Source organism: Nicotiana tabacum, chromosome 15, assembly GCF_000715075.1.
Source record: "Nicotiana tabacum cultivar K326 chromosome 15, ASM71507v2, whole genome shotgun sequence".
NCBI classification, from domain to species: domain Eukaryota; kingdom Viridiplantae; phylum Streptophyta; class Magnoliopsida; order Solanales; family Solanaceae; genus Nicotiana; species Nicotiana tabacum.
Window position 1 is genome coordinate 122,346,733 of NC_134094.1, and position 10,647 is coordinate 122,357,379.

Genomic DNA, 10,647 nt, shown 5'->3' on the forward strand with positions numbered 1-10,647 from the left:
CAAAGCAATGGCTGCTGTAGGTAAATGCAGAAACGTGCTTTGAAAACCTTCGTGGGTGTAAAACTGTAAATTATATCTTTTTTTCTAAGATATAACTCATGTTTAAAGAATATTTATATTGCCAGCGTACAAAAATTAAACTCAATCTTAATAGAAAACAATATTACAATAAAAAGAATTTTAACTTCTCTACAATAGTGATAAATATATTTACACAAATCATGTCATTTGAAATTTAATTACATATATTATAGACTACACTAAACAAGGACAGGTAATCTATAAAAACGGCTAAGCAATAAAATTGTACAAATTTAAATTTAGGTGTTGAATCAAAAGAAGGAATGAAAACAGAAACTGGACCAGAAGCATAAATGAAGAATTTCAACACTACTCTGTTTTCTTGTTTCGCATGGCCTAGGCCTAGAGGGCAGATCCTTTCAAAAGGCTATAGAGATGTGCATGAAAAACAATAGAATAACCCAAATAGCTGCATGTATATATCAATGTATGATCTATATAAACCAGCTAAAAAAAGTAAACATTGAATCTGATCGGCTATTTGTATAACAATCCCAAACCATCTTTCATGTAACATCCTTATGATCTTCCCCATGATTAAATAACTTAATCATTTTGGGCACTTGAAAATTTCAAATATGCAAAAAGTATCACTCAAAGAATGATTATAGAATTATGCTTGCAACATCAAATCAATCAAATAAAAAATGTTGCTGCTTTTCTTTACACTTCAAATAAATCTTAAAAAACGTGTGTAAGTGGAAAATTATTGTGTGATTGGAATCCATGCTGCTAAATGGTTCCAAAGTGTGTAAGTGGTTCAGCTAACACCATTATCAGTGCTAGTAAGGTTCTTCTGATCCGCGACAACACCATTACCAGAGTTAATAAGGTTCTCCTGATCAGCGACAACGCCATTACCAGAGTTAACAAAGTTCTCCTGATCAGCGACAACGCCATTATCAGTGTTAATAAGATTCTTCTGACCATCTTTTGCAGAGACTTCTGTTTTGCACTCATTAGGAGCAGTAAGAATTTCAGAAATGAACTTTATCAATGAGCAGAGACCCCCCAAGAAGTTATGATCAATGACACCACGTCCTTCGTAAACATGAGCAAAGTCAATCAGCTTGATTTGAGCACCTGGATTGCTTCCTTCCAATGCCAGCTCTTTTTCAAAGACCACCAGAATTGAGCAAGAATAGAAGTGGTATGTAGTTTGATCCTCAAACCATGCTTTCAGCTCTAATAACTGAGATAAAATGCCAGTGGAGCCGCCGTACACAGTTGACGCGAGAGCGCAGTCTGGTTCCAGATCCAAGTCATTTAATGTGTTTGAGGAAACAAACCTTCTTAAGACTAACTTGACTTCCTCTGTAGAGAGTTTCTGAGCAGCTTTCTTTCCCGGCTTCCAGAACCCTAATCCTTTGCTTCTAAAGATTTGCAACCCCGATATCCTGAATCCTAATGGAAGGCTTGATGATTCTCGATCCTTTTTTAAGCACTTCTCGATGTATTTCTGGGATGCTTCAGGTGCCCAGGTTCTTGAACCAATCTTAACGTCCATAATTGACGGGTTGACTTGACCTCGAGCAAGATCTTCCAAGACCAAGTGAGGCTTCAAGCCAGATCCATCAGATGCCTCTATGAGTTGAGTGCCATAAAAGGTGGGGAAAAATCTTTGGATGTGTTCCGGGATCCCACTATTAGTAGACAATGAAATATAGAATGCAACCTCATTGGACCCTCGTTCATCGCCTTGCAAAGGCTTGTAGAAGCGCCCCGATTCATCCACGAGGGGCCCCAGCTTTCCATTGACCGCTTCGTGTCCTGCAACTTGATGTGGAGGGACCTTAAGCATCTTCACAGAAAGTGAAGTACTTCAGAATAAAAAGAAGGGTAATATCTAGCAATCAAAAGTCTCTGACACACAAAGTTGTTCCTGTGAAATTGAGACAGAATTACAGCTTATATCAGCCTCAAGGAAAAGCAAAAAGTGCAACAGAGTAAAAGGAATAGGAAAATCTCTGAATTCTTGGTACTTGCAAAACCAATAAATTGAATCCGACTCCAGTTTTGTTATTGGGATTGGAACAGCACATGATATACCTTGAATTAACTTTCACCATGATCGTCACTACAGATCCAAGAACCAAAAGAGCCCAAAGATAAAAGAAAAAGTAATAATCAAAAAATAGGAAAAGAAAACATATCAGTTGTCTCATACACGCAGACTTAGTTATGCTTTTATCTCTAGGATATCACTGGTGAGAAATTACATTTTTTCCCATATAGTACGAGTGGTCAAATATTTCATGGTCTCCTGGAAACACCTTTTATGACATCAATCAAATTTAAGTCACTTCATTACTATTATTTTCCCCAATCTTATGCTCAAACTAGCTAAAGAAACTACCTGAGGAAACCAACGAATTTAAGGATATACACAAAGCCAATCAAGGTTGATCATCTAAGATATGATTAGTTTTCTTCTTTAGCTGTTCCTATCTATCAGTACTCGAACTCTATAAACAAGACGAGAAATATAAGACTATAACCCAAACTTCTCGTTTAAACTCATTTTATTCCTGAGATGTACTCTTTCTTGACTCGCATGCCGAAGCTTATACAGATACTTCTCTTCAGACTTTCTTTCACCTGGTCCATCACCAACAATGATTCCATTATCGGTTCAACCACTGATGGACGGATTTAAAAGCTACTATCCACCAGGATAACCACACAGTGTCATTTCCATTTTGGATTTTGGATAATAAATTTCCAGGACAAACAACACAAATTTGACCTCTGATAAATTTGCACACATAAGTCACAAGACCAAAAAGTAATAACACCTAAAATAGAATCACTAAATTATGCAGAGAATGGTTAAGGGGAAAAAAAGGAAAAAAGTTAGACATACGAGATGCCCAGTAAGCTTGCAGCCACATTCTTATGAATTACATGAGTTATTGCAAAAACAAATTGTCTAGTACATTGTAATGAATAAGTTGGACAAACATCAATCAAGTAACCTGAATCCTAAATTAGTTTTATTCTACTATATGAATCATTTATATCCATTCTACTCCAATTAATAAGTCAACATATATCAATCAAGTAAGCATCAACCTAAAAAAAGTTAAAGTTAGCGATAAGAAACCTCCGTGTCCAATTTGATCTATGTACATGTGGATTAAGAGAGAAAAACGTGAAAGATAGTCAGGTAATTTTCTGGGCCAGAAAAAACTTAAACCTCTTCTAATCTAATAAATGTTGCACTAAGTTCTCGTTCCCAATAGTTGCAGAGGTGCATAGAGATAACTTAAAGAAAAATTTCAAAAATATGTATCTATATTTAATGGTACATCCCCTGCCTTTAGATATTGGATTGATCTCTAAAGAGTTGCATAGGTAGATCACAGGTAAAAGATTTACAGATTTGCAGCATAGCACAGACATGAATCACTGGGTTTTAAACAGATAAAAGAACAAAATATCGCTTTAAGATTAAGCAGATGCAAGAAACCTGGGAAAAAATCCCAAACTTTGGCAGTATACTTAGAAATAAAAATCAAATCAAATCTACAAACAGTGATAGAAAAAGTGGTGTCAGAATAAGTTCTTTCGCAATACAAAACATACAACTGAACTAGAAAATTAGACCAGCTTGGCCCATGTGATAGCAACAATAAGAAAAATACAAAAGCATATGAATATTAAACCATAGAAATCAGACAAAGTTTGCTACTTAATGTAAGTATTTATTTCTCTTTATATGTTAAAATAGAAGCAAAGCTGAACTTTTCTTCCGCCAAAAAATCTGAATCACTGCCAAAGGATTAAACATTGTTGGAAAAAAAAAAAGAAGACGTTTTATAGGTATTAACAATCTTTACACATAAAACAACATCAAAATTCGAGAAAATATAAAAACTGCAGAATAAAGCAAGTTTTGAGTTAGAAAAATTCAAATAATTACCTCTCTTTCGACTCCTTCGAAGAAGCAGTCAATGTTTTTGAAAAGTGAGATTTTAACTGTGAGAATTTCGGAAAGAACAAGGTTTAAATAGAAGAAGGTGAATTAATTGACTACTGCGGGTTCATTGGTCGGTGTAGTAAGGCGGTGATGTGGAAGATTTATAATCTGACACGTGTTATTTCTGTGACTCGCTTCCACCAATTGTAGTGATACTTGTTGTTGGAAGCTTGTAGAGAATAAAAACCGATTAAAAGTAGTACTCCTATCAGATCCGAACTTCAAAAAGGTTATTCGCTTTTCCGCATGGCACATATTTTTAATTTACTAAATTAAGATGTTCCTATAAATGTATTCTTCTTTTCCTTTTTTATGTTCTTCCTGTTTTTAGACATTGTCAACGAAAGATCCCTCTCATGAAAATATTCTTTCTTTTTGGCTACTTTTGACTTAGTCAAAAATTTGACTTTTTAAAGTCTTTAATTATGTAAAATTATTTCTTATCTAATATTTCTGTTTGGTGATGTGTATTTAAAATGCTTTGCATAATTTTTAAAAAAAATTAGTTGTTTTCAAAAATGCCCTCCATATTCTTTAGCTTTAAGGAACTTTAAGGATAATTTTGTATTTAACCATGTTAATGCATGAATTAATAGCCCTGATATTACTAATATCATGGTTTGACATGTATTAATTAGTTATACATAGACAATATCAAATAAGTTATATAACTAATGCTTGTATTAGTAATACCTAGGGATTAATAATACCAAAAGTTAATACATTTATTATTTTCTCTAATGCATCCTGCCAAATATCATAATGTTAACCTTGGGGCAAGGTGTTTTGGAAATAAACATCATGAATCTCTGCTGACGAATACTAAAAAACTTTCACGAATTTTGACCTTGAGGATGTGAGCTCGAACATATAGATATAATTTAATTTTTTTTTAATAAAAGAAGAATGATATTTGGAGTCACAAAACGCTAATATGGACCATAATGTTGCAGCCAAAACAAAGATTTATTATTTAGTTAGCGGGTTAATTTCACTGATGATCAGTGAACTATCTTTCAATTTCATTAAAATTATTTAACTATTTTTTGTCACTTAAAAGTAACTAAACTTTATCATTGTCACTTAAAAGTCATTTTGCCTCAAACTCCTACCATAAATATGACATGACATTAAATTTTATGATAAAAATCCAAAAATAAATGTCACATAAGCTAATATGGGTCATACCCATTTTAGATCCATTTATCCTTTAATGTGATTTGACCCATAATCCAAATGGGTTTCGATAAAATAAAAATATGAAGTTACACATTAGTTTAAAATGATTATCCTATACTACAAAATAAGAAATTTCTAGCATAGATTATTTTAGTATAGGATAATCATTTTAAACTAATGTGGAACTTAATATTTTTTTTTATCAAAACTCATTTGAATTATGGATCAAATCACATTAAAGGATAAATAGATCTAAAATGGGTATGACCCATATTAGCTTATGTGGCATTTATTTTTGGATTTTTATCATAAAATTTAATGTCATGTCATATTTATGGTAGGGGTTTGAGGCAAAATGACTTTTAAGTGACAATGATAAAGTTTAGTTACTTTTAAGTGACAAAAAATAGTTAAATGACTTTAGTGAAATTGAAAAATAGTTCAATAAACGAAAATGTCTCTAGTTAGCTAACCAAAGCAGTTTGCTAACTAAGGAGAGGCTTACCAGATTTATTAGAAACTCAATACAGATTCTACTATTGCACATATATAGATGAAATACGGGCAATTATATATAGATGTCAGCATTTATTTTCTGGATCATGTAACTAGATTGTGTTTTTTGGTTCATAACGCCTAGAAGATTACCACACTCTTCCTTTTCCTTCATTAGAGATTAAAATTTAAGTTCCTCTATAATTTTCCTTCTTTAAAATCCAAAAAGAAGGTTAAAAAGCAACACATAAAAAAAAAAAAAAAAAAAAAAAAAAAAAAATGACAGGACTAAAAAAATCCAATCTATCGACCTCAAATCCACATAATCAAAACTTTCTCTTTTCCTTTTTCTTTCTTTCCTTTTCCTTGAGCTGAATTTTCAACCATCCTGTAAACTGACAACTTAAAAAAGAAGGAAAAAAGTTAATGAAAATGATAATTTTGTGTGTTAGATTATCTTATTTTATGTACCTGTACGTTTAAAGTATGATTAGAGAATATAATTTAAGAGAGTTAAGTCATATTTTTTTTTGCATTTAATGAAAGTTTAAATCTTAATTATTTAAATTTCAATCATTATATATATATGTATATATATATTAGGTAATCATGTTTGTGTCGTATTTATTCAGATGTTAATCATTAAGTAGGTTTGATTTTTTAAAAATAAGAATGAGGTATATAATTGGCTTTTTCGGCCAAATATAGGGGTTACTTATGTTTTCTTCATTGTAAAAATCATTCAATTTCACAATCATATGAAGTGGTTTATTTGATTGTTTATAACGATTACGTCCAGAATTATAAAATCCTTACACTAGCTTGATAGAATTTTTCACTTTTAAATTAGAAAAAAGTAAAAATTTAGTACTTACCGTGCGTCTAGGAGAATTACATGTCATATGTACTACTTATACTTTTGTTTACAGTTAAACATGTCCATCATGGATATTTTTCTAACTTACGAATTTAAATAAAAGAGGTAATCCATTATTGATTGTTTAGCATATGCATGCTCTTTTAACAAAGCCAGAAAAAGAAAGAAGAAAGAGAGTAACAAACTTCAGGAAATAAACTAAATTCAAAATTTTGAAACATTTGGAGCATAAAATAATTGAAGCAACTAGTGAAAGATCCATTGGCTTAAAATAACACTGAAGCAAATACTGAAAAAAAAATACATGGTATGAGTTATATCGATCCAATAAATACATATTGTATATTTTTTTAACCATTTTTCACTTAATTATAATTAATACAAATTCTAATCTAAAATCACTTACAATACTAGAAATTCGCTAAAAATCGACCAAAGTTGGTTGGTTATGGCCAATTACCGACTAAAACGCGACCATTAGGGTGTGGACGGTGTTTTGATGGTCATAATGGCTTGCCGACCAAAGTTGGTCGGTAGCTTAAAACGACCATCTGACAAGTTTAAGTGCTTACCAACCAACTTTGGTCGGAAACATATTTTATTAATTTAATTTTACCAACCAAAGTTGGTCGGTTTAACTAAATTATATTTTTTTTATTAATTATTAAAATTTTAAAAAATCGACCAACTTTGGTCAGTAATTGAAAATATATTTTTTTTAAAATAATTAAAATTAAACATTACCGACTAACTATGGTCGGTAACCTCAACAGTGCAGGCAAAATACCGACCAAAGTTGGTCGGTAATGTTGAATTCTGGGAATTCAGTGTTCATTAACCGACCAACTTTGGTCGGTATTTTGGAATAATTTTTTTTAATTATTAAAAATCGACCAACTTTGGTCGGTTTTTCTGGGTTTAATTTTGGCATAAAATGCATGTTTTGGCAGCTACACCACCTGCCAGCATACCAATACACCTAATAATAACAACAACAACAACAACAACAACAACAACAACAACACAACAATAACCAAAACATTCAATAAATACTTTAAAACTAACAAATTAAAGTTCAATTGAACATAAATATCCAAAACCAAGTTAAAACTAATTACAACTAGTTCAAAACTGGTTCTATTTGTCTAGTTCAAAGTATATAAAAGTCAATGGGTATTTTCTACAACATCATCATCACCGTCTGATGAACTTTCATTTACAAGACGGTATAAAGAACGGTCTTGTAGAGGACGGGAAGAACGATCACGGGGAGGACGGGAGGAACGATCACGTGGAGGTAGACCCTATGGAGATGACTCACGAGATCGGGGCAATGGAAAAGCTCCATTAGATAGGAGAGTTCTGATCTGAGCTTACATGTCAAGGAATTGAGCATCTCTAAGCCTTTCTCTTTCCTTGGCTGCTTCTAGCTCGGATGTGAGCTTTGTCACTGTCTCCAGCATAGCGGAGAGGCTCTCCCTATTAAGTTGCTCGCCTTGCGAGGAAGTCCCTAGTCCTCGCATTTCACACTTATAGCAATAAAAGTTTTTAGTAGGAAGCCCGTATACCTTCCCCCATTTTGGACTGCCAACAGACTCTAACCATATTCTTTCAGCATCCTCGTCTGAAGGTTGGGTTGGCTCACCCGATTCACCAGCTGGGTGACTACGGATGAATTCCTCTACGTTACTTTGGTAGCGACTTATATTATTTTAAATTAAATCATTATTTCAAATTTTTTATAAAAGTAAATTATAATACTTAAAGAAAATTGAAGGCTTACATATGTAGTCGAGGCCCGGTCCTCGACTCACCTATCTTGATCCCCCTCTTTCTTCTTCTTCACAATATGCGTCTCCTTGAATAGTTCATCATGACTCATTGGACGCTCATACTTCTTTTGTTGAAAATAATTTAATTTAGTTAATAAACAGAATAGATATACTTAAGTAAAATAATTTAAGCAATTACGTACCAATCTTCTTTTTATTGTCCCTAGGCTGATCGCACCTCCAGTGTGCAAGGAGCCTCCCTTCTCGGATGCGCGAGCTTTCTTTCCCTTTTCGCTCCTCTCTAAGAACTCTGCGGTAAGCCATTGCCTTTGCAAATCATTCCACAAATTCTCAAGTAACCAGCCAAGCCTCTTGTTATTCTTTCTAGCATCCGAGAAAGCATTCGCCAATCTCTTGCGAGCTTTATGATGAAAATTTGCAGCCACTTCCGCGCTATAGCGGTCTTCCCATACACACTTGCTATGTATTTCAAAAGTTAAATATTATATGGAAACATCATAAATATAAATTATTAAACTGTTTAAAAGAACATTTATACCTTAAATTGATCGAAATTTTTCTTCTTCAGCGAGAATGGGCAATCAGTCCAAGTCGCATAAGGGCCGTCATAAAGCTTTTCTGATGGCATTGGTGATTATCTTCGTAGTCTTATTACCCGGCATGAACCTGTAATTTAACAATAAAAACACATTAATATCTTAGTAAAAATATTACAAATCAATAGACGCAAAAATAATGAATAACACTTACCCATCACCCTCAGGGACTATGATGATTCTGCCATATCGATCATAATGCACTACCTCGTCATCACCATCCGAAGCATGTGTATCAAAGACATGTGAAGACGGTGTAGGCGGATCAGAGCTACTGCCTTACAGGCGAAGGCCTGCAATAGATGGAGTCGATGATGAAGATGGTTGCGATCCCTGTGACTGTGACATAGCTAGATACGACCCAAGTGGATGTGATACTGATGGCTGTGACCCGAGTGGCTGTGACATGGATGGATGCGATCCATGTGGCCATGATATGTTGGGATGTAATCTATGTGGATGTGATGTAGATAGCTGCGATGCAGATGGTTGTGAGGCAGCTGGACTGTATATCGAACATATAGTCCTATGGCCCTGTGATGGAAGACCTGGTGTCTGAACGAAGGTGTATGATTCGTGATGCTGTGGAAACTCAGTATAGCCGTGTGGTGGAGGATAAGACATAGGCATCTCTGAAAAGGGTGGACAAGAGGGACTATTATTTTCTACCCTCCTCTTTCCCTTCCTACCCTTTTCTCGACCCTGAGAACTAGTAGGGTCATTGTTACCTTGACCCTTGCATGCCATCTGCATAATATAATACACATTTAGATTAAAACATATAAGAAACTAGCTATAAAACGAGAGTGCTTTTAAAAAACCAAAAGGTCCAATTCATATCCTAAAAGTTCAATTCACAAGAACAAATACTAAAAACTAAAATTTCAATTCATATCCTACGAGTTTAAACATAAACTAACTAAACTAAAGAAATTCAACTCATACCCTAAAAGTTCGATTCACAAGAACAAATTAATTTATTCTACAATTATAAATTAATTATATCTTTTTTAGTTAATTCAAGATAATTATTTTTTTCTGATTACACCAATTTATATCCTAAAAGTTCAATTCATATCCAAAAGGTCATATTCATATCCTAAAAGTTCAATTCATATCCTAAAAGTTCATTCACAAGAACAAATCCTAAAAACTAAAATTTCAATTCATATCCTACGAGTTTAAACATAAACTAACTAAACTAAAGAAATTCAACCCATACCCTAAAAGTTCGATTCACAAGAACAAATTAATTTATTCTACAATTATAAATTAATTATATCATTTTTAGTTAATTCAAGATAATTATTTTTTTCTAATTATACCAATTTATATCCTAAAAGTTCAATTCATATCCAAAAGGTCCAATTCATATCCTAAAAGTTCAATTCACAAGAACAAATCCTAAAAACTAAAATTTCAATTCATATCCTACGAGTTTAAACATAAACTAACTAAACTAAAAAAATTCAACCCATACCCTAAAAATTCGATTCACAAGAACAAATCCTAAACCCTAGATTCTAACTAAACTATTCAAGACAATACAAAGTTAATAATTCAATTCTAACTAAACTATTCAAGACAATACAAACTCAAAATTGAAACACTCATCAATTAAAACTAATTCATAACTAATTTATTAAT

At 32.9% G+C, this 10,647-nt stretch overlaps 1 protein-coding gene across 1 annotated transcript; it reads right to left on the reverse strand.

Annotated features, from left to right (window-relative positions):
• Positions 1-671: 671 nt before the first annotated feature.
• LOC107789213 (inositol polyphosphate multikinase alpha) lies at positions 672-4,070 on the reverse strand. Its single transcript, XM_016610987.2, has 2 exons — positions 4,004-4,070; positions 672-1,963 (listed from the first exon to the last, which is right to left on the reverse strand). The coding sequence occupies exon 2, from the start codon at positions 1,880-1,882 to the stop codon at positions 842-844; it is 1,041 nt and encodes a 346-aa protein (XP_016466473.1). The 5' UTR covers positions 1,883-1,963; positions 4,004-4,070; the 3' UTR covers positions 672-841.
• Between the last annotated feature and the right edge of the window lie 6,577 nt (positions 4,071-10,647).

Excerpts from the sequence above, each read along its gene's own strand:
- LOC107789213 (XM_016610987.2), bottom strand. The coding sequence starts at position 1,882 with ATGCTTAAGGTCCCTCCACATCAAGTTGCAGGACACGAAGCGGTCAAT.